Source organism: Pithys albifrons, chromosome 3 (genome assembly GCF_047495875.1).
Source record: "Pithys albifrons albifrons isolate INPA30051 chromosome 3, PitAlb_v1, whole genome shotgun sequence".
NCBI classification, from domain to species: domain Eukaryota; kingdom Metazoa; phylum Chordata; class Aves; order Passeriformes; family Thamnophilidae; genus Pithys; species Pithys albifrons.
Genome location: NC_092460.1, coordinates 67,914,966 through 67,942,824, shown reverse-complemented (window position 1 = coordinate 67,942,824; position 27,859 = coordinate 67,914,966). Strand labels below are relative to the sequence as shown.

At 37.5% G+C, this 27,859-nt stretch overlaps 1 protein-coding gene across 4 annotated transcripts; it reads left to right on the top strand.

Annotated features, from left to right (window-relative positions):
* The first annotated feature begins 413 nt into the window (after positions 1 to 413).
* Positions 414 to 27,859, top strand: XPOT (exportin for tRNA). 4 transcript variants are annotated; one of them, XM_071552302.1, is made up of 26 exons: positions 427 to 598; positions 2,874 to 2,975; positions 3,938 to 4,071; positions 5,865 to 5,947; positions 7,070 to 7,126; positions 9,173 to 9,242; positions 10,319 to 10,537; positions 11,112 to 11,296; positions 11,641 to 11,809; positions 13,103 to 13,339; positions 13,800 to 13,838; positions 15,842 to 15,904; positions 16,882 to 17,006; positions 17,835 to 17,979; positions 18,129 to 18,248; positions 18,424 to 18,518; positions 19,279 to 19,348; positions 19,650 to 19,888; positions 20,387 to 20,672; positions 22,168 to 22,357; positions 23,421 to 23,537; positions 23,625 to 23,740; positions 24,316 to 24,363; positions 26,111 to 26,182; positions 26,697 to 26,753; positions 27,235 to 27,859. In XM_071552302.1, the coding sequence occupies exons 3-26, from the start codon at positions 4,012 to 4,014 to the stop codon at positions 27,259 to 27,261; spliced, it is 2,889 nt and encodes a 962-aa protein (XP_071408403.1). In that variant the 5' UTR covers positions 427 to 598; positions 2,874 to 2,975; positions 3,938 to 4,011; the 3' UTR covers positions 27,262 to 27,859. The 4 variants fall into 4 exon arrangements, with proteins under 4 accessions (XP_071408405.1, XP_071408403.1, XP_071408404.1 ...); XM_071552303.1 differs by lacking the exon at positions 2,874 to 2,975 and having other exon boundaries at positions 427 to 594; XM_071552301.1 differs by lacking the exon at positions 2,874 to 2,975 and having other exon boundaries at positions 428 to 598.

Sequence of the window (27,859 nt, the reverse complement as noted above, 5' to 3'; positions counted from 1 at the left end):
TGACACGCTGGTGCCTGATCTCGCCAAGCCCCGCACACGCCGCTGCGTTGCGGAGTCTTTGCGCAGGATCCCAGTGCCACATGTGCAGAGAGCAGCTGGATCGCTCCTCACGGACAAGCCCACACCAGCCCGGCCCTGCCCGGGAGCAGGTCTCTCTGGTCGCGACTGCGGAGCTTGTACCGGCGGCCCCGCCCGGCCTCTCTGCAGCAGCAGCAGCACCTGTTGGCACAGCACGCACAGCACGCCCTGCGGATGGCGGGCCGGGCCGGGCCGGGCCGCGGCAGCCCCGGTTTGTGCCGTGGGTGCGGCCGGTCGGGTTTAGGGCAGTGCGCCTGCCGAGGGGAGGGCGGGACTACGGCTCCCAGGGTGCCGCGGGGCGGGCGCGGGGGCGCATCCCGGCGTGCGCCGCGCCCGGCCGGTTTGTGAGAGGGGAGGTCCAGGTCCTCCTCCTCCTCCTCCTCCTCCTCCTCCTCCTCCTCCTCCTCCTCCTCCTCCTCCTCTTGCCGCCGCCAGCCGAGCCGGCCCGGCCCGCTCCCTGAGCTCGTGGCGGCCGCGGGGGTGGGCGGGAGCCGGCGGCGATGGAACGCTGACCAGGAAGGTACCGGCGGGGGGCGCGGGCAGGACGCGACACGCGGCGCGGGTGACTCAGCCCGGCGGGGAGGGGGCGGTGTGGGCTGAGCTGGCGGCGCCCGCGGCTCCGGCGAGTCCCCCGGCCGGTGCCCTCAGCTCCCCGCGGCCCAGAGGCTCCGTTGGGAGGGGGGAGGCACCGCCGCCCCCGTGCTCGCCCGGCCTCGCTGCTGTGGGGCGATGGGGGTGCAGCCGGCCCGGCCCACCCGCCGGGAGCCTCCGACGAGATCGGGATTTTTCTCTACTAATACACGCAGTAGCCTGCGGTGTGGTTCGGTTTACGGGAGCTGCCTCCTCCGGGGCCGTCCATCCGCTGTAGCTCTGGTGGTGAAAGGAAGAAACCGGAGGACTGCAGTGAGGGGAGAGAGGGACCTCCCCGCACCTCCATATTCCGCCGGTCCCGGCGTGGTCGGAGTGGGGGTTCCCCGCGGGACAGCCGAGTGCTGGGTCCCTCCCAGCGGCCCCGGGCCAGGGCAGTGCAGCCCCACGTCGCGGAGCTGCGGCCGCGATGGCGCTTCCCGTGGGGGCTGCCCGGCCGCCCCACACCGGGTCCGCACCGGGGCGGAGGCCAGGCCCTGCTGCTCACGGGGAATTCCTGCCAGTAAGAGTGTGCCTGAAATGAATCCCTAATAATGTCACTTCCAGAAAGAAAACCTTTCTAGTCCAGTCGAAAAGTTCTCGAAGTAGCAATAGCTACACAGCTGTTCGCTCTAGCCACGTGTTAGGTCAGCGAAAAGACTCAAGAGCCCGAAGAGTCTGTGAATATGCTCAAGGTTTGCAGCAAGCGAAGCACAGTGGAAAAAAAATTAATTTTGTTATCTCTGTTTTATTAGAGAGAAGACTTGAGGAAATTCAAATGAGGCACATCGTAGCCTCCCCTTGTGCTCATCACAATCTTATAAATACCTAAACCGAGTGTTGCAAATGATGTATTCTTAAATTACTAATTGTTCCCATGGTTAGCATCTGTAGTTTAAGTGCTCGAAATGCTTTTATTATTGGGCCATATCTGGACCGAAGTTACCCACCTTGACCACGTTTGCGTTATTTAGCTGGGCAGTGTTCTCCAACTGAAGTGGGGTGACCTTTTTTTTCTCCTGCTTTTTCCGTATGGAAACAGGCTCCTCTATCAAATACATTTTAAAGTATTTAATACATGAAAGGAAATAAACTGTCTTCATGAGACACACCTGTCTGACTTCCTTCCCTGTTTAGGAACTGCACCCTAATTGTAGTAAGATGGGTTTGCCACCCAACATGGTGTACTGCTTAACAAAAATAATCACCTCTGAGTAAATAAGACAGTACTTTCTACACAGCTGCATATTAACTATTATTGTTTTTATGAATAAAACTTGCTTTAATGGCATACTGGAAGTTACAGCTGAGTGCATTTCGCAGTCCGTTTTGTGAATTGTTAATACTGTTAAAATCGCAGTTCAGTTCTGCTTTCGAAGTGTAACCACTGATGAAATAGATTTGTGTTGGGAAAACCATGAGGCGTGAAAAGTTATTTTATTAGGTTTCTCAAAAGGCTCATTCAAATAGTTTATCTCATTAATTATTTTTCAGAGGTGGTTAGTCAAGATGAAATTCTTGAGAAAAGTCTGTGTGGTGGAAGTTGAAATTATAAATATGCTCATGTTGCATATATAAGATTAGTAGAACTGATTGGTATTGCTGTTAGCAATAACAACTGAAGAGAATATATGTTTGAGTTTATTTTTAATAGCAAAATTTGTCACCTAGTTATAAAACATCTGCCCCAAAAGTAGTAATGTAGTGATATTCGCAGGTAAATGTGCGAAAAAGTGCCTTTGTATGTATGTTAAATAGTTCTGTAACTGTGGACGAGATCCTAATCAAAAGATGTTGTAAAAAAAAATCATTTTCCCCCCAGCATTTTACCTTTGTTGGTTGGTCTGGATGTTGATTATAGGGGAAACAGATAAGGGGGCTGGTCACGCAGAGGGAGAAGACTCGGCAAAGTAACTTTAATCCCTAAAGATTCTGCCTGAGGGGAATCGCTATGTAAGGCAGTGTGTGAGGTTTCTTTTGCCACCAGTCATCGCTTTGTTCCAGGCTTTCTGGTTTTCTATACTGCAGAAACCTGCCCTTTTTTTTTTGTATGAGCTCAATTTTATTTATTAAATTGCTTTTCATTATGCACTTTGGTATAGTATATTCTGTCTTGAGTTTTATAGAAAAGTCTGTCACCACATTAAATTTGAGGCTCTCCTTTTCAGCCCTGTTTGCTGTCAGTTGTCACTGTGCTACCTCTTCCCGTGGGGGAGGGTGAACAGCACAGTGTGCCAGAGACCCGCAATACTAAGAAACTCTACCTATGGGTATGTAGGCAGCTTCAAACCACAGCGCTTTTGTATTTCGTGTCTTCCTCTTGTCTCTTCCTTTCCCCTGCCTCCTACGTACTTACGTAACAAGGCCCGATTTCAGGCCTAATTGACTGTGTTACCGTGGGGGGAGGCAGGGCAGGGAGTTGAAGGATAGGTGGATTTTTGTCCTCTCTTGTCTAACAGTATCCTAGTATTTGACAAAGCTTATTGTAATTTTTTCTTAATTCTCTATGTTTCACCCGAGAGCATTGCAGAACAGCCTGCAAGAGGCATGTCATCCTTAGAAAATTTGTCTGGCTCACTTGTTAATTTTACACTGAGTTTTCTAAATAAAAACCATTGCTAGTAAATCAGCACGCAACAGAAAACTTTGTTAACAACTCCTTATGGTGTATCTTGTGGTTAATTTCGAAGACACTTCTGTTGTGTGTGCTTGCTTTAGAAGACAGACCTCCTAATGGCTTTACGTCTCTAGGGTGAAAGCTTCCTAAGTGGGATTATGAAACATTTTAACAATATTAGAGATGAGTAGCGATTTTTTTTTTTGCAGTTAAGTTTGTGGTGTGGAAAAAAATAAAGCAGTCTATCAAGTACCAGATTTGTGTTTATGTCATATCTTGCTGAAACCTCTGCATGCTTGAAATTTGAGTTTAAACCGTTCAATTGAATAGTACACATCATGCCATTGCTCTGTTAATTCAGGTCATGCAAACTCTTTTCAAGAGAATTGAAATATAAGGACATTTAAAAACTTCCTCATTCAGTAAGAAATACTGTACTGTGAAAAGTTGATTAAAGGACTTAAAATTCTGGTATCTGTATCAGAAATGTGTGCATTCATGTTTGGTTGGAGTACATACTGTCTGAGGTTTGTGGGAAAACGTGGTTGTTGCTGTCCTGCTTTTGATTGTTCTTGTTCTGCTGAGCAAGTAAAATTTCTCTTTCTCTAATTGCAGATGATCGTAGTTTCCCCTTTACAAGAAGTGGGCAAACCAGTTAGGAGCAGGAAACAAAGAGTATAGCAGCAGAAATGGATGAACAAGCCCTTTTAGGGCTAAACCCAAATGCTGATGCAGACTTCAGACAAAGAGTATGTAATTACGTCCTTTTCTCTCTAGTTACTGGAGGTGTTGTTGCAGTGCAAAATTCTCATGTTTTCTTGGTTTGGGGGGGGTCTTTGTTAACTAGAACACAGAGTTTGTGGTGCAAGTACAATACAAAGTCACATCACAAACATGCAAGCTGAGGGTCGTGTATTGTCAGTTAAGTGGAGTTGCACTTAACATGCATAGAATTTATTTTTCTGGGCTCTGACTTTTAAAGTCTTTTCAATTCTTTGTACTTGTTGCTCAGCCCCTTCTGTAGGTTCTTGTAGAACAAAAAGCAGCTACAGGAAACAGGTTGCTTAAAATTGCCCTTTTGATTCTTAATGTGTTTTTTAATTATTATTTCAATGTATTACCTAGCTTTAGTGTCTTTTTAGTGGAATGTGTGGTTTCAGCTGTAGTGGAGCTTGTATTATTGTCAGGTGGGTTAACAAAGTAATTGTGATATGTGGGTAACAGTTTCTTACTTTGTAGAGGTGCTCCTATGAAAGATGTTACTATTTATATAACTACCTGTTGGGTAGTTACTTCTACTGATTACCAAATTGATTTAACTGTCTACAAGATAACCTCCAGTAAAATCTTTCAGAAATGTGGATGTTGATACCATGGTTTTCAGTTCATAAAACAAATCCTGGAGTGTATAAGAAAGTTACAAATGTGGTTTGATGCAGTCTGTTAAATATGTTGGTTCTGGGTATTTGTCCATTTTGAGAGGATGGATATAGGTAATCTTTAGTGTTCTGTTGGTAGAGTATCACTAAAATTTGGAACTTTTAGATTTATTGACCTTTTAACTATGCAGTCTGCCCAGTTGTGAGATATTCCATAGCAGAAAGGGACTTATCTTTTCACTCATCATATAAGATGTAACGAAGTATCAAACCATTTCTAGTAAAACTGCTCCGTTTAAGAAAATCCCTAGTACTAACTACAGAAAGTTAGTTCTTATTTTAGAACTTACTTCTGAATGATTATTTTGGGAGGGTGGTTTTTTTGTGAATGAAAGCCATTCTGAACTGATGCAAAAAGCTACACCCAAAAATACCCAACAGCCAAAACTCTCCCTTGAAGTACATGCGTTCATAGAGTTGAAATAATATTGTTTATCTAAACTCTGTTTCAAAATTTACTTTACTGTTTTGTATTACAGGCCACACTGAATCTTAAAGCAATTAAATAAAATTAACTGTTGTCAAAAGCCGTTTGGAAGTTCTGATAAGCAGCTTGCATTATCTAAAATTTGGTAGAAGTTTTTTCCAATTTGTGTAGTAGATTCATAAACTGACAGTTGTTTAGGTGGGCAGTGTTTGAATGTTTCTTAAGGTTGGGGTGTTGGACAGAGGCAAAGTGGTGTAACAAAAATAGTTGTCTTCAATGAAATATCTAAATCTTCATCTCTTGAGCATTTGTGGAAGGAATTTTAACTTGAATGTGAACTTCCATCTACATGGAAAGGCCCTGAGCAAGTTCCTCTAGTCAACTCTGTTTCTGGAGGTTCCATCTGACCTCAACATTTCTGATTCTATGACTTCTATATTTAAGTAACAAAAATCTTTGTATTGAATGAGAAGTGGAAATGGGTACCTGTGATATGAGGTGAAAAAAACAGTCTTGTATTGAAGTAATTAGGGAGCCATATAAATACTTGAATGTATCCCAATACTGTTGGTTTTTTGAAAGAGAGCCGTTTAAATATGAGGCCAAGTGTGAATGGGATGTCTTGCTGTGTGCTTTGTTCTTTTTTTAAATGAAACTTTAAATGATTTTTTTTCAGGCACTAGCCTACTTTGAGCAGCTTAAGATCTCTCAGGATGCTTGGCAAGTCTGCGCAGAAGCATTAGCTCAGAGTATATACAGGTAATGTAGTTAATCATTTCTTATTTTCATTAGTAATGTGTGTGGGTCAGATTTAGCTGTGCAGCATAATAGGCAAACTGTAAGTTGTTGAAAGTTAATATGGTTTTCATACTATTTTTAGTTTCGTAGTTGATCTGTGGCCTCTGTATAATGCCTTTCAAGGAAGAACAATGTATAAGTTAAACTCCATATTAATCTACTAGCCTAAAGACTGCTGCTTTATGAAATCCGGGAGAAACGAGTATGCTATTTGATGGGGAAAAGAAGTGCTGGAAATGGCCCACCGGGAGACTATAGGTTTTATATTCAGTAATCCTGCAAGTAGTTCTTGCCCTTGTTCTATGGAGTAGACCATGCCATTTTTTAAGATGCAGAAGAGTGTGTAGTCCCAGCTATTTTTTCCCAAAGCTGTGTATTTAGGTCAAAAATACTTGGTTGTCACTGTATTGCAGAATAATTCAGGTTGGAAGGAAATTGAGGGGTGCATATCTCCTGAATAACAGCAGTAATTTATAGTGAATACTTTTTTGTTAATGATGTATCAAAACTTCTGACTCCAACAGTGTATAGTAATTAACAAAACCACACAAGATTAGAAAACACATTTTATAATCTTTAAAAAATATATAATGGTTGTTACAATTTTTAGATAATAATAAAAAGTTACACAGATTATATTGCATGCCTAACATCCCTTTGTAATCTGTAGTTTATCTTTACCTTTGACTTTTAAGATGCAGTGTACAATTTGAACTTAATGTACTAGTGGACCTCAAACATACTGTTGAGGCCTGACAGAGTTTTATAAAGGCAGGATACAATTGGTATTGTAGTTTTGTACGTTCGTTACTGAAAGCAAAGTAACAAATAGGTAGCTGTAGAATAAAAAGACTACAATATCAAACATAAATATTAGTTTAACAGTTAGTCATTTTTACCGGTTTAACTGCTCAAGTATTTGTCATTTTTGCTTTGAAGTAACCGCAGCAGCCTTTTTTATTTTCTGATGCACAGTTATTCTTAATTTGCCAAACGGGCAATCTTACTGTAGTATTTGAGAATTTTTTTTCTTCCCAGAAAACTGTACCATATTGCTGCCAGTAACAGAATTTTCTTTTCTAGTGATGATCACATCAAGTTCTTCTGCTTTCAAGTCCTAGAACATCAAGTTAAGTTCAAGTGAGTAATCTTTCCTGACACACTCACATACATCCATTTAATTTTTCCTTTTTATTATTGCAAATAAACTTCAAGTGGTATCTGTTGCCTCGTTGTGGTTGATGAAGTGTCTGCAGTACAGTGAACTTTCTTATAATTCTTCACCTTCTCCTGGGAGAGGTTTTGAGCAGGACACTCTGCTCTTAGCTAGTCTAACATCTGTGTTTGACCCAGTTATCAACGATTGCTTGAAACTTAGTCATTCCTTTCTGGAATTTCAAGCCTTATTCTGTACTCTCACTGATTTTTGCAGGAGAGAGTCCTGCAAGCAGCAGCCTTGCTCAGTAGAAAGTATTGGACTTAAGACAAAGCCTTATTCATTTAATAACCATGGCAGAGATGTTAAGAGAAAGTTGTCTTTTCACTAAGTGGTGCTTTCACTGAATTGTAATTTGAGGGAAAAATACTTTGAAATAATAATGGTATCATTGCATGGAATTATACATTTTCTTTTCCTTTTTGGATTCCTTTGGTCTGAACTTGAGCATCATGGCATCTTGGAATATCATCATGACTATTTGCAATGCACCAAACACATGGCTCAGGTTTAGACAGGAATAAGATGTATTTTGTGACTAAAGACTTGGATTTCTGTCATTTTATTTACCTGATTTTGCCTCATTGTCTACCTTCCTCTGCTTGTTTCATTCTCCTCATATGCCTCCTGCAGTATATGTTCTCTTGTTTTCTTGCTGCTTGTCTTCTTTGAGCATTTTCAGTGGGGTTGCTTTTTTCTGCTTTTTAATGAATAGTTAGCTGTGACAGGAGCAATGGAGTCCCATTCAGCAGTCATTCCTGTTAAGGGCTTGCAGACCTATAGCCAGCTCTGTTGCAAAGAGAGTGTTCCCAACTTCACTTGTCTGGGGAAAGTGTTGTATGGGTAGTATTTGAGGTGGGCTGGATATAATGTCAGAATTTCCCAGGACTATATGTATGACACACAGCAGAATTACTTGTTAGCTTGGGTTTTTTGACATGTCTGATAATAAACGTACTGTAGGTCAGATCAGTGAAGGGCTTCCTTCTTCTCACTGTTGACAGTCTTCAATGTGTAGTGAACAAGTTTGAGCATGTACAGATACCTCTTCCTTCTCCCCATGGTGTGTTGCCAGATGTTTATTTCTGTCAGGCTCATAAATCCTGCTTGAACCTGTGCCTTGGGTTGAGCTGGCAAAATGCCAACTGCCCAATACAGAGTCAGGTCTTCCCTCCCCACACTGAGAAAAGGGAGAAGGAAAAAAAACCTCCAAGATTTAAACTTAAACTAGTTATATATATTTATACAGAAAAGAGAAAATGAAATGAAAACTACGGTATAACATGCACCTACACAAGTTAGGAATAACAAACAATAACTCCCCATGGAACACAAATCCCACCATTCTAGCTACAAATCACCCAAGAGACCTCAGTCCCCCAAGGGACAGTCCCAAGAAGGAAGAAAATTAAGAACCAACATTTTACTCTCCTAAGATGCCATAGCAGCAAGTGATGGTAGGGCCTGGTCCAGGAAAACAGCAAAGTACGTCTTTCCCAGACAAGCAGCCATGAATAATTGAGAGAACTCTTCTACTCTATTGTATTTATATCTCAGTTTGTGTCATCTGGTATGAAATATTTCTTTGGTTGCTTAAGTCAGGTGACACCTGTCTCTCCTAATCTATGTAAGATTATGTGCTAGACTGAGGCCTACCAAAAGGCCTAACTAAAACTGCCACAACCTGATAGAACACCCTTCCTGTGAAGTTTCGAGCTGCTACTCCAGTAGATGAGGCAATAGTACCTCAAAATGTAATCCATTATTATGGGCAAAATTTTTTTCCTTATTTTTGTCTTTGATTGAAAATTTTAACATGCAAGTGGCTTTGTAACTTCCTTTTCTAGGAACCTTCCATTTATGTTAATATGTAGCATGATGTGCCTTATTAAGAGTTTTTGCCTTACTGAGTGTTGGCACTTGTCATGAAGCAGTTAATTGTATTTTGATCTCAATAAATTTTGTTTCAGATACTCTGAACTTACAGAAGTCCAGCAGCAGCTAATTAGAGAAACACTCATAACGTGGCTGCAAGCACAGGTAAGTGTGTCACACAGCATAAGGCATTGAGTGTGGGCTAAATCTTTAGTCTGCTATTTGAGTTTAACGATGGGTTCCTGAAGATATTCAGTATCTGGTGGTTGGAGGTTTGTGAGAAATTCTTCAAATAAAATGTTGTAAAGAAGCCTGTGCTTAAAACTTGTCACTAAATGTAAAACTTCTGCATCAGATAATAATTGTGGTCTAATCAGTTGTATGCAAAATAAAAGGAGTATTAAAAGTTTCCCTTCAGACAGATTCCTGATGTTCCTGAGTGTCTGGAGGAGGTACAGTTACTCTGTTTTTAAGATCCTTCTGAGCAAACACCTGTCTACCTAGGATGATGGCAGATGTTTATGAATCAACAGCACCGCTCCTCTGTTACTACTGTGCCAGAGTATGGGCTACTCTCTTGTGGAATTAGTTGATGCATCTGAACACGTAGTATCAGTTTAACCCAGGAGTTTGCAATCAGCAGAACCATCAAGTGGCCTTATACAAGTCCTTGCCGGTACCTGCCATTATCTTGTTGTCCTTCCACTTCTATGCTGATGATTAACATGGTTGGTGTGTAGACTACTTAACAGTAGGAAATGGAATACAGTACAACTTTAAAAAACAGATCATTGTGAAGTGGATTAAATTGCTTTTCTCTTAGTGACAGCTTTTTTCTTTTGCCTTATGATCTTGTATTTGGGAACTTCCTTTACTGTTCTTAAAGCTAACATCTAATACAGGCACGAGCTCGCTACAAGAGGACTGTAACTTGTTTTCTCAGAGTTCTTGTTTGCTCCTTTCATCAAACTGACAAATGGCCTTTTAGTCTTTGAATAGTACACTTAATGTCTTTGTACTGAATGAAAGGCTTAGGACTATCACACAGAGAATGTTTTCCTTGTTGTATGGCGTTTTAGCCAAATGGTCTTCAAAATCCTTGGAAAAATGGAATTTTTTGTTGAACTCAGCCAGGAGGAGACATTGTACATTAATCACTATAGTGAGATCAACAAACATATAAGACTCTTCTCTAACACAGTAAGATTTAATATACAAATAAAATGTCTTGTTTCTGCCAGATGCTGAATCCTCAGCCTGAGAAGACCTTTATTCGCAACAAAGCAGCACAAGTCTTTGCATTGCTTTTTGTTACTGAGTATCTCACAAAATGGCCCAAGTTTTTTTTTGACATTTTATCAGTAGTTGACCTTAATCCACGAGGCGTGGATATGTACCTCAGAATCCTGATGGCTGTTGATGCTGAGCTGGTGGACCGGGATGTTGTTCATACATCAGAGGCAAGTTATTATTTTGCATTAACATTTGTTTTACATTTCAATAAAATCCCTGTTTTATTACAGTAGATGATTTGCAGGTATGATCTTTTTCTGTGGCAGTTCTTCCTTTTAGAGACATTGGGTATCTTAAAAGCCATTATGTTGTTTAATGACTTTTGATTTCATACTTTTCAGCTGAAGTATTTTCTTGCTTGAAAAGCTAGCTAACAAAAAATAATGTACTGAGTTAGCCAATTTAATACTAGATTAACTCATTTTAAAATGTTAATTTCTTCTAGTGTGTGTTTTAAGAACTCCTAACATCAGAAGTCCATTTAATGATTGAGAGGATGTCTCCCCTTTTTCTGCCCTTTTTTTTTCAGTGTTTAGGCATTGTGGTAAAAAAACCCCAAACAACCTAGGGTATTTTTGTTTTATTTCTTGGAAAAGAAAAAAGCATTCCCTTTGGGTTTGTAATTCAGCTTGTATGTCTTGCTAGGACAGATGGTGTCTGGTAGTGGATGCAGAAATGCTACTAATTTAACAAGATGTTAATCCATGACAAGACTGATTTATCCTTTTTCTCTATTGATAGGAGGCTCGTAGGAACACTTTATTAAAAGATACTATGAGGGAACAGTGCATTCCAAGTTTGGTGGAATCATGGTACCAAATCTTACAAAACTATCAATATAATAACTCAGAGCTGACATGCCAGTGCCTTGAAGTAGTTGGAGCTTATGTGTCCTGGATAGATTTGAGCCTGATAGCAAATGAAAGGTAAGGTGGTTTTGATGGAAAATGTTTGGGAAAATATGATAGTGTGCTGACTGTATTTCTGTGAAGCAGAATCAAAACTCGTCTTTGAAGAAGGACTTTGTATATAAAATATATAAAATCTTTAGAGTTGTGGAAATTTTCATAGAATGATTGTCTTTGCAAGCCAAGCTGATATATTCGCCAAACTAAACACTGGAGTTTGGTGTGTTCTCCTTAAAATGTGTAAAATGCTGGGTTTAGTCAGTACAATCGACTTCAAAACTGTGTATAAAGAGAACCATAATATAAAGCTTTTATAAAATGCTACTTTGTATATATAAAAATAAACTTTTTTTTCTCTAAAGGTTTATAAATATGCTGCTAGGTCACATGTCTGTGGAAGTTCTCCGGGAAGAAGCTTGTGATTGTTTGTTTGAAATTGTAAATAAGGGAATGGACCCAATTGATAAAACAAAATTGGTTGAGTCTTTATGTCAAGTATTACAGTCTGCTGGCCTCTTCAGTATTGATCAGGTTTGTGTGTTGATTTTTTACAATAGGAATGGGTCACGGGTTTTCAACAGTTCTTAAATAACCAAATGCACAGAAAACTATGAAACAGTCCAAGGATTAGGGAGAAGTACTTATGCTTCTGCATCAGAGCTAAATGCTTCTTAGAGTTGTCTCATGCTTCAACTAACCTTGTTACTAATGTTCATTATTAATATAAACACACTGCTTTTTGTTTTAGAGGCAAGGTATTATGTAACTCCTCCGTTCCTATCCTGAAGCATCTTGTGCTTAATGTTAATGCTGCTTCTGTTTCCCTGTCTCAAATCTTCTCTCCTGAATGATTCTGTAATAGGTATTGTAGCCAAGGTAGAGTTTTTTTTGGTGAGACATTAGATCAGCTATGCATAATTATGTAGGGGAAAGAGCTTTCTTAAGGACACGTATGCTGTTTTGCATGTCTGCACTATCAAATGTGAGGCTTGAAATGCTTATCTGTAAGATGGAAAAATATACCTACCAACTAAACAGACATTCCCTGGCAGATGCAGTGTTTAAGGAACAGCATTTGCTACCTGCTATGGAGAAAGAACAACCAATTCTTATGAAACTGTAGTCCTTAGATTGCAAGGCAGTTACCTCTTTATTTTGAAGCCTTTGTCAAATTTGTATTCCTACTAAAATGCAGAGCATGTGCATTCATCAATTCAGAAGAAGTTCCTCTAAAAAAATCTTACCTTCATCTTTCTGAGGCAGACTAGGTATTCTTTGGTTTTTGTACAGTTGGGGCAGGGAGTTAATCATCTGTTTGGGGGGACTGGTCTAGGGATATTTCTCAATTCTGATTAATGTATTTCTGCAAAAGCAAGTCATAAATACTTAATACTAACACTCTTACAGGCAGTACTGAAAAGTTACTTGTTATCAGTATTTCTGAAGAGAGCTACAGGTGTTAATTCTTTGAAGTATTCCCATAAAAATATCTTCCTCTTACACAGCCTAAAATTTATTTTAGGTATGTACTGCCACTTTTATTTTCAACCTGCTTCTTGCTGTAAAACAAAAAGAGAAACAAACTCATCTGACAAGATGAAGCAAGCTATTGTTGTGTAATGGAGGACAGCCAAATCTGACATTGCTTTGGTTTTTTATCTCTCCATTCCTGGGAGAAAAGGAACCAGGCAATTGTACTTTCCATCTAGGAGACAAATGTTGGTTTTCTTTCTACATATTAGACGTGGGTAGTACAGTCTTTGAACTCATGCCATTTAAACATAAGCTCTGCTAGTGTTTTTAATTGGGTGTCTTTTCTTGCAGGAGGATGATGTGGATTTTCTGGCCAGATTTTCTAAGCTGGTCAATGGGATGGGGCAAGCATTAATAGCTAGCTGGACTAAACTGATTAAAAACGGTGACATGAAGAGTGCTCAAGACACTCTGCAAGGTATTGAGGCAAAAGTGGCCCTAATGTTGCAACTACTAATTCATGAAGATGATGACATCTCCTCTAACATCATTGGCTTCTGTTACGACTACCTTCACATCCTGAAACAAGTAAGTATGTCTGACTTCACTTTGACATCAATTATAACTCATGACTTCATTTAGGTTTTGTGTGAATATATAGATCACAGAATCACAGACTATTCTCAGTTCGAAGGGACCCACAAGGATCATTGAGTTCAGCTCTTAAGTCAAGGGCCCACATGGGGGATTGAACCCATGACCTTGGCATTATTGCAACCAAGTTTTAACCAACTGAGCTAATCTCAGGGTCCTACTATGCAAGCTGACTTGCAAAATAGGTTTTTTGACTAATAGTGTCTTTAATGCCTCTATGGTCATGCTATTTCTCTAGTGTTGTTTAGTGATCTGAAGGAGTTTGGTAAAATCTTGTGTTAAGTGGAAAGAAGGCTTGCAAATCATATGGCTGTTAAAAAGCAAGCCTATCTTTTCCTTTTAGTAATAAAGAAGTTAATATACAAAAAAGTAACACTTCAGTTTTATTTTACAGCTTTCTGCACTTTCAGACCAACAAAAAGCTAATGTAGAGGTAAGAATTTTCTTTTTACTACAGATGCCATTCTTTAAGAACACATTGAATCAGAATATTTCACTTTACTGAAACAAAATATGTTTCTTTTATGTGCTTCAAAATATGTGTGTGACAATAATCAAAAGGGAAGACTTAAAAGTAAGGACAATGTGTTCCATTTTCTGCTAAGTGACTACAGTTGTTTCTTTAATTAGTAAACCTATATTGCATTGTTAAATTACACCATTAAATATACACAGAGGTCAAGTTTATATGCTGTAGTTTAAATAAACGTAAGTTTATATATAAAACATTATATTTCATAAACTTATGTCCAGTCTTAGAAGTAGTAAACTCACTCAAATTGTTCAGCCCAGTTCTTTAATTTTTTTTTTTCTCTGACTGTTCTACACCAGTGTGGATGTGCTAGTTTGGATGTAGAACTGGTTAGATTGGTGTAGGTCTTTTGTAAGTTCATACATCTGACAGGTATGATTCCTTTTCCTTTACATAGAAAACTGAATTCTGTACCTGGTCTATCATGGAAAGTTGAATTTGGATAACTGTTGTAGATTATCTTGATCTCCTTTATTTTAATGTCTGTTTAAATTCGATTAGGTAACACAATAAGAAAACTTCAGTACTATCACTGATTCTTTTTACTGTTATTACTCTCTTGTAATAAATATGAAATATGTTATTTCGCTAAAATTGCTTTCATATTGGAGATTCTTGTGTTGCAATTTTAGTGAGAACTTAGTGAGAATTTTTGTTAAACTGAGAAGCATTCATACCAATTTTTTTTCTTTCACCCATCTCATAATGAGAAACTAATGCAAAATAGTCTAAAACTTATTGTTGTCTATCTTAAGCTTTAAATTCTGTGCTTAGCAGCACTCCTTTAAAGTTTTGCACCTAAGTTGTCACTTCTAACCTATTCATTTTTTGAACAGGAAAAAAAGGGGTCTTGTTTATTGTCTTTGAAGATCCAAAGTTTTTTCTCATCAGGAGAATCACATTTTAAGTCTTAAAATGACAGGTCCTTCTAAATATCTTTGGCTACCAACGTTTATTGCATTAATATTTTGCAATTATTTCAGTTCTTTAATATTGCTTCTTATGCAGAAGCAGAGACTACTCAAAGGCGATGCTGACACTGGTCAAAGTTTCTATTTCTGCATAATCACTAAGAATTTCACCTCAGTAACCTAAGTTTAATTCATTAGTCCCTTTAGTGCGAAGGAGTTTCAGGTTTTGCAGTTAATGAAAAGTAGTAATTGTGATTCATTTGTCAAAAGAGGGTTTTTTTGTTTCATTGGGACAGGTTTTTTTGTTGTTCGTTGTTGATTTTTTGTTTGTGGGGCTTTTGTTTGGTTGATATTTTTGTTCAGTTTGGTTTTCTTGGGGTTTTTTTTATGTGCTTTATTCCCTTATTATTTATCTGAAATTCACGGCCATCCACATTCAGGAACCTTTTGTATTCAAAGAGAACCACAAAATGCTAATCATGTTCTTGCTGATATGATCAGGGTTTTTATTTGCTAGAATTACAATAAAAGATGTTGGCTATTATATTTAACCAATATGAAGGGAAAAAAGTGACTGTGAGCTATTAGAGAAGTTGATAAACAGCTAAGCTGACCTGTCCCTTTAAAATAGTATCTTGGACAACCTGTTTAGCTTCTTCTGCCTAGTTCAGTCATCTTGATTGTTTTAAGTGTGAACTGAACAGCACAGATTACAAGCAGGAAATAAAGCCAGAAAATACTGTTAAGAGACTGAGAGCTCCAAATCATCTATGCTGTGTATCTGGAATAGCATCTGTCTATTGCTTGGATATAATCCATCTGTTTTGATTTGGTCTGTTAACTTCTGCTAAACCTCTGAAAACAATAGTTCAAATGGGATTAAAAATGTTTGTAAACACGTAAACACTTGCTTTCATGTTTACTGTAGTAATTTTAACTGTTGGTTCTTATAAGTTGTCTGCTTTTGTGCTTACAGTTCTCTTTTTGTCTTAGGCAATCATGTTGGCTGTTATGAAGAAGTTGACATATGATGAAGAATATAATTTTGAAAATGAGGTATTGTGTTATAGGAATCAACAGGCAAATGCAATTTAATTATATGTAGTAAAATTTGCTCACATTTTTAAAATGCGTATTTTTCATAGACTGAAGATGTAAAGGTAGGAAGCAAAGGTCTGTAGGCTGAATTTTTTTCCTATATGGAAAGCTCTTTTAACATATGGGTATGTCTTCATAGGACAAAACAACACAGTAAAGGGATATCCAAGCCAGTTCAGTTAACAGTATTTCTGGCTGTGTTTGTGCAGAGATATTCATAGGCAAACTCAGCTGTGCTGATAACTAAACACAGCTGTTGAGGTATCTTGTTCAGTGCAAATTTGTGTATTTCTGCACATCACTTCTATCTTTCAAAAAGATTTGAGGAATGTTGTGTAATGAAAGTCTTTAAGAAATACTGCTTCAGCTATTAGAGATGGTCAAACTGCTGCAAAAACAAGATAAAGGTGGGATAAGTTCTCTCCTTTCATGCTTACATCATCTCTGTCAGCCAGCAGGAATGATTGAGTTTGTTGGACAGACTTCCTTTTCCTCTAGGCTGTTTGGAGAGTTGTAGTCTTCAAAAGGTTAACTGAGACTTCAGGCAGTCCATCATAAATGTTGCTGTCAGTCCACTTTTAAGACTAACATGCTGAGAAAGAACATTTTTGAGGAGTGAGTCAATTTTCAAGAATTGGGTCAATAAGGCTTTGCCAAGAGCATTTTCTTTCTTGTACTTTTGGCTAGTTTTCAGTTTGGAAAGACTTTTAATATGCTTTTGGACTGAATGCAATTTATCTCAACGTATTACAACCAGCCATAGAAGGAACCTGCAAGATGTTGCAAGAGGATAGAGTGAGCATTAAGGAATTCTCTGAGCATGCTAGACTGGTTTTGTATGTACATGTTTTTTGTTTTATGTGTAATTGTCTAAAATGGTTGTAGAAGAAATTAAACATGAAAATATATACTTTACTGACATGAATGTTTCGTAGGGTGAAGATGAAGCAATGTTTGTGGAGTACAGAAAACAGTTAAAACTGTTGCTGGACAGACTTGCTCAGGTTTCACCAGAATTGCTGTTGGCATCTGTCCGCAGAGTTTTTAACACTACGCTTCAGTAAGTTGGGGATTTTACCTTGTTTTGCACAATGCCTTTGGGTTTTTTTCCCTTTGTAAACTGTCAGAGTTAGTAATGAACTTAGGTATGGTGCGGCAATGTGAAGCCAATTGATAGACTGAACTTAATGATAAATATGACTTTTACTCCACTCCTTGGAAAGAAAAAGCCTTTTTTGTAGCCTTAAATGATAGCTTTTCTTTCCTAGAGATGTTTCTTGATCTTTGTCACTTACCTGTACAGCAACAGCCATTTGGACAGGTGTTCACTTTGCCACATCTCATAAGAGTTTCCTTGAGGTATAAATATTACTTTTATCAGAAAAAGAAGGATTGGATAGGGTTAAAAATGTAAGTGAAGTATTTTTGTTAAAAGGAATAGATCCAATCCTTGAAACTGCATGTAATTAAAGAAACATGATTACTAATTGCCTGACTGTGAAGACAGTTATGTGTATACAAATCAGAATCTAGTATTGTTGGGGGCTTCCTTGTGCCTTGCTCTTTAGTGAGTCCTTTTTATGTGAGACTGAATAGCTTATCCACATGTCATAGTAGGTGTTTTTTTGCTTAAATAAGCACTTTAAGAAATCTGTTGTTTTCAAGCTGAAACTAGTAAAAGAAAATTGGTAGTGCTCCAATGAAGAAATGTCTTAGTGGATAAAGTCTTTCAGAAGTATCCAGAAATACTGCTTGGGCCCTACCATGTTTTTCTTAGTTTAAATATGTTCTTTTTGTGCTGTGCACTTAAAGAAGGCTGAAAAGAAAAGAACTGCAATTATTTTGTAAGGTTCTAAAGACTAACATGATCTTCACGTTTTTTCTGTAGGAACTGGCAGACTACTCGATTTATGGAAGTAGAAGTAGCAATAAGGCTGCTGTATATGTTGGCTGAAGCTCTTCCTGTATCTCATGGTGCTCACTTCTCTGGTGATGTTACTAAAGCTACAGCTTTACAAGACATGATGAGAACGGTAAGTGTGTGTTGAGAGCTATTTAAAAATGACAATGACTGGAACGTTTCAGTTCAAATGGCTCATCTTAACTCTTAGCATGTCACTTACATTGCAGTTAAGTTTTATAAACTGCTAAAATGCTGACTTGCTAATGCTTTTATTTGTAGCTGGTGACTTCTGGTGTTAGTGCCTATCAACATACATCAGTGACCCTGGAATTCTTTGAAACAGTGGTTAGATATGAAAAATTCTTTGCTGTTGAACCTCAGCACATTCCAACTGTTCTTGTAAGTTTCATCTCATTTACATTTTGGACTTGATAAGTTTTTTAGACTGAGGAAATTTTCCTATTTTCTGAAGGTCACTAAAGAAGCTGGGTTTCTTAAATTGTTGGATTAAATTTCCCCTCTCCCCTCGCTTTGATTAGGAAATCTAATACTGAGATGCCTTTCTTGATTGCAGATGGCATTTTTAGATCACCGTGGTCTTCGCCATACAAGTCCCAAAGTACGAAGTCGAACAGCTTACCTCTTCTCCAGATTTGTCAAGTCTCTCAAGTAAGTAAACAAATGTATCCAAATGGCACTGAATTTACCATACACAGCCCTTCTGTAGTCACAATTGTCATTGAAACAGGCTGGACTGCAGCAATGTAATATATCAAAACAGTGCTCTAGCAGGATTGTCCTATTGTGTAATACTAAGTAGCAGTGGGAAAATTTGTTACAGAAGAAGTGAAATACATATGCTTATTTTTATTAGATGTTAAAGCTTATCAACAATGTAAATGTCTGTTCTGCTTTTCCTTAGTGAGCAGAGCTGAGTGAGTGGATCTGGAGATTCACAAGAAGTAACTCTTCCCTGTCCCTAACCAAATATTGAGTATTTATGGTATTTATGCTGATGAAGTTTACTCATCATATTAGAGTGCTTTGAACAGTCCTGTCCTGTCCTGTTCATCTTATTTCACAGGCTTGTATTTAATGTAGAGATAGAAGAAGCTCAGAGAGGGCTCAGATTTCCCCATGATCCTATTTTTCAACTGTTATTAAAAATATTTCACTTAGGTGATGCATGTGTTCAAAAAATTATGGAAAGAAATGTTATTTCCTTCTCTGCCATGTATCTATTTGGCCTACCACTAACAACATATTTCTAAGCCAGATTTTTCTGTAGCAGTGCTTTGATATTTAAAAGGGATTTCTGTATTGAGAAGGTAGTTTAGTGTCTAGCTTTACAGCCTAAATAAAAGATCAGGAAACCTGTAAAAATGCTTGTGTTTCTAAGTGGTATTACGTACTTTGTGTTTTACTTCAGTAAGCAAATGAATCCCTTTATTGAAGATGTTCTGAATAGAATACAAGACCTGATGGAACTTTCTCCTCCTGTGAGTATTTGCAGCATGTTTTAGTAATGAGCAAGGCTTGCACTTACTCATCTGTGTGTCTGAGTACTTGCTGAATTGTAAGCTTAACATACGATCATTTAAACACAAATAATTATCCTGATCTTTTGTTATGTGATCACTTGCATGTACCTTACTTTTATATTTAATTTTAATAACCTTGCTTCTGTGGGTTTCTGGGAGTATAGGATAGAGATGGGTATATATAGAAGGCTATAAACTTTGAGAAGACCACCTTGATAAAGGACACCTAGTGAATTATGCCTGTTATCTTCCATTTTAGGAAAATGGTTACCAGGCACTGTTAAGCAGTGATGATCAACTTTTCATTTATGAAACAGCTGGAGTGTTAATAGTTAACAGCGAATACTCTGCAGAAAGAAAACAGGTTCTAATGAGGAATTTGTTGACTCCACTGATGGAGAAGTTCAAAGTATTGTTAGAAAAACTGATGATGGCACAAGATGAGGACAGACAGATGGCACTGGCTGACTGCCTCAATCATGCTGTTGGGTTTGCTAGGTAGGTACAGCACAGTGACTCTGTATGTTTCTGGTTTGAGTAAAAGGGAAATACAAAGGATTTTTTGGGAGGAGGTGCTGAGTTTCCTACCTGTCCTTTATTGTCCTAGAAAATTATTCATGATTGTAAAATTTCTTATGGTAGCCCAGAAAATGAGTTGAGTTCCCAGAACACTACTGTGGATGTATAAACAGAAAATATTGAGCAAATTTATAATCAATCAGCATCTATTCCTTAGCTCAAAGAATCGTATGGAGCTATTCTAATCATATGTTCTTTGTAAATTGTTAAAATTTAATTCTCAAAAACTTCCAAAGCAATGCTACTTCATATCAAATAATTCTATTCATTAGTTCCACTGTTTGGCACCCATTTCAAGAAATGGAATATTCTAATTTTAGTGCATACATTTCAAAGTATTTGTTGTTCTCAGTGTTGCTGCTTCTTCATTATATTGGAACATGAGCTTATATAAAACCTGATGTATTGATTTTACAGCCGAACCAGCAAGGCTTTCAGCAATAAGCAAACTGTAAAACAATGTGGGTGCTCAGAGGTTTATCTGGACTGCCTACAAACATTTCTGCCTGCTCTCAGCTGTCCATTACAAAAGGAAGTTCTGAGAAGTGGTGTCCGCACTTTCCTTCACCGCATGATTATTTGCCTGGAGGAAGAAGTTCTTCCGTTCATTCCTTCTGCCTCTGAACACATGCTTAAAGATTGCGAAGCAAAAGATCTTCAAGAATTCATTCCTCTTATAAACCAAATAACAGCTAAGTTTAAGGTATGATATTGCACAAGCTTTTCAGGGTCAAAGTGTTGCTGATACCTTCTCTTTTCTCATTCCAGAAAAAGGTATGTGTTCGAACCTTACCTAAGAATTTATAAGTAAGTGTATTTTGAAGTCTGCTACTGGAAAACATTACCTTCCATCACAGTCATTAGTTGCTGGACGCTCAGTGATTAAATGAGTACTTTTTCTTGGATTAGTCTTAGAATTTTATGTGTTTAATTTTTGTGTTTAATATTTTAAAATAGTACTTGCAGCACAAATTTATTTTTTTATTGATACAATTAACCTCATGCCCTCCACTGAAGTGTTACACAATGTTACAAACTATGCAAGCTCTGAAGTGAATTTTCTCATTTCTTATAACGAGATTTCCAGAAGACAGAGATACAGAAATACTAGACGTGTGTATAGGGGAATATTAATTTACAAGATCTCTATGCAGGGGTGTTGCACAAAAATTTACACCAAGGCTTAATGCATGGCTATTAAAAATACATTGACAAATACGGAGTTTTGGAAACAGCGCACATGAGATAGGTGTTAAATAGGAGTAGGACTGTCAACTGATAATCTGACAAAGGCTCTTGAAGTGTAACCTTTGAGAGCTTCCTAGTTTCAAACAGTTCACATGTGAAGTCAGTGAAATAGATGAAGTTATGACCTGTTACCTGTGGTTCATTCCCTGGAGCTGCCACAGGAATATTGCATTGTTGAGAATGATGTGGGACATTCATTGCTCTGTGAGAAGGTTAAGAAGTCCTTTAAATAGCCTTAAATAACTTTTCCAGCTGAATGCAAAACAAAAATTAAAGTTACCGCAAGTGAAGAGAGATGCATTTTGTGAGCAATAATATGTGTGTGTGAATCTGGCATGTGGATGTCTGTTTGGAGTATTCATTCTTCAGAGCAGAGAGGGAATTTTGAAAAATTAAGTATTAAAGAGATTAGGGAGAAAGACTCTCAGTACTTTAGTCCTCTTAGCAAGATCTGCTAAAAGCAATCCAAGGTAACAGTAGATAATTACAAATAGTCAGTGAAAGGTGAGGAAAGTGGAAGAAAAAAGTCACAGGAGCAAGATTGGACAAATACCATATTTGAGTGTGAAGTTTAACTTTGTATGGTACAGTACTATTATTATAACATGGTAAAATAAAGATTCTAGCCTCTTATACTCTCACCTTGAATACTTTAAAGGTATAATAAAGAGAAGATGAAAGATAAAATCTTGCTTCAGCATTAAGAACTAAACGTCTGAGTTGCCTCTTTGTGACTGTATAGCACATGCCTTCAGTTTTTCAGTTCATACATGTTCAATTAATTTAGTGCCTTTACATATATTTCTCAGTGTCACTTGTAAGTAGTTGCTGCATGAAAGTACTATTTTAAAAGTGAATCCAAGCTGAGAATTATAGCAAGCCCTAAAGTTTTAACTTTCAAATGTTTGATTTCTTTACCTGTTTGAATTGACACCCTCTCTTATCTCCAGACACAGGTTTCACCTTTTCTGCAACAGATGTTTATGCCACTCCTTCATGCTATTTTTGAGGTGTTGCTCCTTCCAGCAGAAGAAAATGACCAGTCTGCTGCTTTAGAAAAACAAATGCTTCGAAGGAGTTACTTTGCTTTTCTGCAGACAGTAACTGGTAGTGGAATGAGTGAAGTCATAGCTAATCAAGGTAAGGAGTTTGGTTTCTCAAAGGATAGCACTATAGTTATTCTCATCTAGGCCTCATCTAGTAAAATCATTAGCCTAGCCTGTCAAGTATTATTAACTATGATAAGGTAGAATGGATTAATGTAAATACTGTATTCAACTTGCCTGATTCAAATTACCTGTTGGACAGGAAGTTTGGTTTGTGAAATCTGGCTATATATAGTAGGCATATGCTCCCTATTGATCTTTTAATGGGATCACTGTGCCTGTAAGGACAAGAATGGTGTATCCATCCTCATGCATCATTGTGTGTTTGTTTTCTGAAGCACACAGCAGTAACTTCTGTTAACTTTTATTGCTATCACCTGAGCTTGTTACCGGTGGTAGAAGGCATCATGTAACTTACTATATATGTAGTTAGGAGGCTTTCCTCCCCTTTGGTGGCCTGATGCAAATGACTTCTTTTCATGGCAGGAATTTGAAGTCAGATATGTAGTTGCTTGATTCTTTCAAGTGACTCAGCTGGTAGGTGGAGCTCAGAATTCCTTTCCCTTGTCCTAAAATGGTGGTAATACCAGTGGGAAATGAAAGCATCAAGTAATGAAAGCTTTCTTCAAAGAGTCACTTGATTGTTATGATGGGCCAAGAAATTTTTTAAGGCATCAAACAAATAAGCATGGATGCAGCACAGAAATTTTAAATGTGTGAAAAATATCTTGCCATATGTTGCCAGGTAAGCTAACTACTTCAGTGCTGCTGAGTTTTAATTAACTCTAGGAAGTTTAGGTAGAGAGAAGAAAATTTGTATTTATAAGCAGGTCAAAGTACCCCCCTAATCTTTGTGTGTATTAAAGGCCAGAAGAGCAATTTAAATCTCCAAACTTAAAAAAAAAATTATATCCTAAATAAGAGTTGTCTTGCATCGTAGGGGAAACTTCCCAAAAATATATGAGATTTGTGCAAAAAAGAGCTATTTTGAAGTTGAAGCATGTCTTCCAGGTCAGTATTTATATAAAATAGTGTAAGAGTACCAAAACATTTTAGGCTGCAAATTGAAATGACAAGCTCATTTTACTGTGTTTAAGGTGCAGAGAATGTGGAGCGTGTGTTGTTCACTGTCATTCAGGGAGCAGTGGATTACCCAGATCCTATTGCACAGAAGACTTGTTTTATTATTCTTTCTAAGTTGGTGGAGCTTTGGGGTAAGTCTGTCTTTCCAGAATTCCTTTCCAGTTGCTATATTACCTGTGAAGCAGTAATAGAACTTGAAATGCTATTTTTCTTTTCAGGAGGTAAAGATGGACCAGTAGGTTTTGCAGACTTTGTCTACAAGCACATTGTTCCTGCATGTTTCTTAGCACCTTTGAAACAAACATTTGACTTAGCAGATGCCCAGACAGTACTGGTGTGTATTATGGACTTCATTTCTTTTTTCTTTCATTATTTTGAAGCAGATTCAAGCTAAGAAATATACAATGACCATGTGGTATTAAAGACTATCATCTCACCCTTAGTTGTTTTTTCTCTTAAATTTAGGTACCTATATGATTAATTATTGAATATCATGGTTGTGTATTCTGTAATTTACCTCTGCTCAAAATTGGAGTTCGAGTTGGACCAAGGGTTGGACTTGATGATCTCGGAGGTCTTTTCCAACCCAATCGATTCTATGATTCTGTGAAAATCAATTGCAGATCTGAGTATTTAACATTGACCTATATTACTTTTTAACTAATGTTCAGTGAAAGCAAACATACACAGTTGACTGTTCTTTAGTTCATTCTGGATTCGGCTGTGCCGAAATTTTTCCGATTAGAGTGGAACAAAACCTGGAAGGTTGAGACCTGGAATTGTGTGACAGGAAAATGAGGGAATAATAGTATGAACTAGCCCTCATTTTGATCCTGATTAGGTTCTTAAGCTTTGAATACTTAACCAGTAGACCAATGTAACAGTCTAACGTTATATATTACATTTCAGGCTTTATCAGAGTGTGCAGTGACGTTAAAAACAATTCATCTCAAAAGGGTAAGCCTCATCATACTTTACGGGAATAACAGTTGCAGGTTTCTTTCTAGTGCTTTTATCAATTTCTAGAAGTTAAGTACTTACTAAGGTGAATTTCTGCTGTACTGTTATATAAAATAACAGGATAACCATAATGCTGTGCAGGGATACAGGACCCAATACTTCCACCTCTTGATAAATTACAGCAAAATATTGACTCTTCAAGAATAAAAATCTGCTCACTTGATTGGTACTGTATAGAATGGATCAATTGGCATTCTTTCACTTTTCAGTGTCATAATTAAACTGACATAAAAGAACATTAGTGATGTATTGTAGAGCACTTCTTCATGAAAAATAAATACATACTTTGATGTGTAGGAGATGAGATTGAAATCATTTATGGAAAAAAATTACTTTTGCATTTTCTGATGTCTGAAATAGTGTAGTTCCCATTTTTAATGGGAAGTTAAACAGTTTCTATGTTTATGTTAGTTCAGTGCTGCAGCATTTAACTTACAGGCTAACTTTGGTCAAATGCAAGTAAAAGTCACAACTACAGAAAAATTGTAAGAAGTTACAAACTGGCAGAAGAAAGATTGTGTTTTAATTAAGAAAATCACCTGAGTTTGTTCCTTTTTTCCCCAAATGAAGAGAGAAATCCATAGGAAATCAAGCTTTGGTAAAGGAAATAACTTGATATTATGAATACTGTTTCTTTTAACATTGTTGTGGTTTAGGAATGGTGTTCCCCAATTCAGTGTTTCCACTGAAACACTCCAAACCATGTCCTGCTCACTGACTCCAGCCTCTCCCTCCTCTGTGGGTGGCCAGAGAGGAGAATTGGAGACACAGAAAGTAAAGATCACGGTTTGACATAAGAACAATTTACTGGAAACAGCAATGAAATAAGAAATGAACAGTAACAGCAAGAATATTAATAAAAGGGTGTACAAGAAAAGTGAATTACTTACATGTGAAAAGAAAAGCTAACCACACAGAAACCTGTACTGCTCAAACAGCCGTGGAACCCAGTGGCTACCGAGAGGTGGTATGGAATAACCTCCCCTGTTGTCAGCTGTATACCATGCTCTGGTTCTAGGGGAACTTTTAACAAAGTTGATTCACTTTCCCTTGGGAGATGTATTGGGTCATGTTTGTATTCTGCCAGTGTACAGTAATGCCCTCTGTGATGTGTTATTTGGTGAATACAGGTGTAAAGAAAACAAAAACTGAAGAGTTAATAAAAATGTTTCCTTGCTCAAAGATTTGGAAGTTCCATTTTATTACTCCTTAGTCCACTGCAGATTATATAGTCAATGTTACAGGAAGAGAAATGCTGTGATCAGCTGCACTTGGCTACTAAATTTTGCAGTAGGAGTAGTATGGTAAAGCAGCAGGCAGATACTGATACCCTTTTGGTGTTTTTTTTATTTCTTCTGTATGTCAGATAGTGAAATTAGGGATACCTTCATACAACTGACTTACACAGTTGACATGTAACAAACTGATTTGCACTATTGTAATTCTTTTCAGTGCATTGTTCTGCTGTGTAACAAGATATAAAATTGCAGTAGAATTCTTAATGCAAGGTTGAGAAATCTTATTATTTGCTAACAGCTGAGAATGACATAAGCGTTTGATATGCTATTATTTCTCTGTTAAATAATCATGTAAACCACCTGTTTTGAGTTTTCTGTACTGTACAGTATAAGTCTGTGATTTTCCATTTGTAAAAATGTATGTTTTGTATGCTGATTTTCTTTAGGGTCCTGAGTGCATTCAGTATCTTCAGCAAGAGTATTTGCCTTCTTTGCAAGTAGCTCCTGAGATAATCCAGGTAAGAACTCCTAAAAGAACATTTGGAAAACTCGTTAAATGGGGAAAAAATGGATCGTTACAAAGTTTACCTCCTATCATCCTGCAGTAAAATTTCCTCAGTTATTGCCTTTCTGAATAAGATTAATTTAGCATAAGGAGTAAAATTACTGCAAGTGTACCTTGTTAAAAAAAAAGAGTGTATGGTGTATGTGACTGTGTAAGCCATCTTCCTACTTGAATTCAACTTTTAGCTTGAAAATATCATTGTAGATAGTCCTGTTTCTGTCTGCTCAGCTAAAAGTGAATCTGATATCCTGTATTTGAAATAAGTTTTTCACCCCTGAATGCACTTGAACTTGTCATAGCCTTTTACTAGTTTTTATCCATAACATGTTTTTCTTTGGTTGTGCTTTAGGGAAAATACAAACTGGTATCAATGGCTTTACATAAGTGGTATTTAAATGCTCCTAATTTATCTCAGGTTGTCTTGTTGCTTCTTTAGTTACTTAGTATTTCTTCATTCTCTCTTACAGGAATTCTGTCAAGCACTTCAGCAACCTGATGCTAAAGTTTTTAAAAATTACTTAAAGGTATAAAGATTTTTTTTCTTTAAATAGCTTTAGTTCCACATGAACTTTGTCATACAATTCAGTCATAGGAATGACTTGAAGTAAAATCAGAATATAAAATTATTTAGTAGTTTTTAACTATAGGCAATCTCCAAGTAGTAAAAGCAGTTATTTGGAAAGGTGGAGTAAATGAAAACAAACCTACATCTATAGAATTGTCACTTACTCTTAGCACCTTGCCATCTCCTCAATAGCTTGATATTCATGTGGCTTTGGTTTAATAGTTGAAATAGCAAAAAGGTGATGCTATAATTTTAGAGAATGTCAGAATGCATAATTTTTTATGCTGAGTAATCAAATAGCACGTCACATCCTTGAATCTAATGTGTTAACCAGTATGTTAACATGAAAATGAGCTCTGTCAAACTGATTACCTTATACATCAGTCATTCCGTGTATAAATTTCTTTTGTTCTAATTTTTTTAAAAATAATTTTTAACAGGTATTTTTCCAGAGAGCCAAGCCCTAAGGGAAGTACTGGAATCTCATGTACCTGTTTCCATAATCCAGAACTCTGGTTGTTAATTTATAAAAACGCTAACTCTTGTGCCATTCAAACTGGTTTTGTTTTTAAGAAATGTTGCTTTGTGCTCACATCAGTACGTACGTTAACCTTTTGCAAAACAGAAAGGCAATATCCCCACCTGTGTCTCAAACATGAAGGTATGTGACAACATGAAAAATTACCTACACAAACTTTTATTATGTATAGGATGATTTAAGCTTACACTGTAACACATACAGCAATGAAATGACACTTATTTTTAAATTAAATGAATTAAATGTAAAAATCCCTTCAGACCATAGCAATGGTTATTAAAATGTGTACATTTTTGATACGGGGAAAAATGTTTTAATAAGACATAAAATTCATTTGTTCATGTATGGTGACATGAAAATAAAACAATCAAAGTCATTCTTGTAGATAGTCACTTTATTGAAGTTGTCTTAATGATAAAATATATATATACCTCCTATAAAACAGATTGGTGTAATAAATGATTTCACTTAAAGTAGCACCTGGTTCTATCGTTTTTTATAAAAAAATAAAATTTTATCCAGTGAAA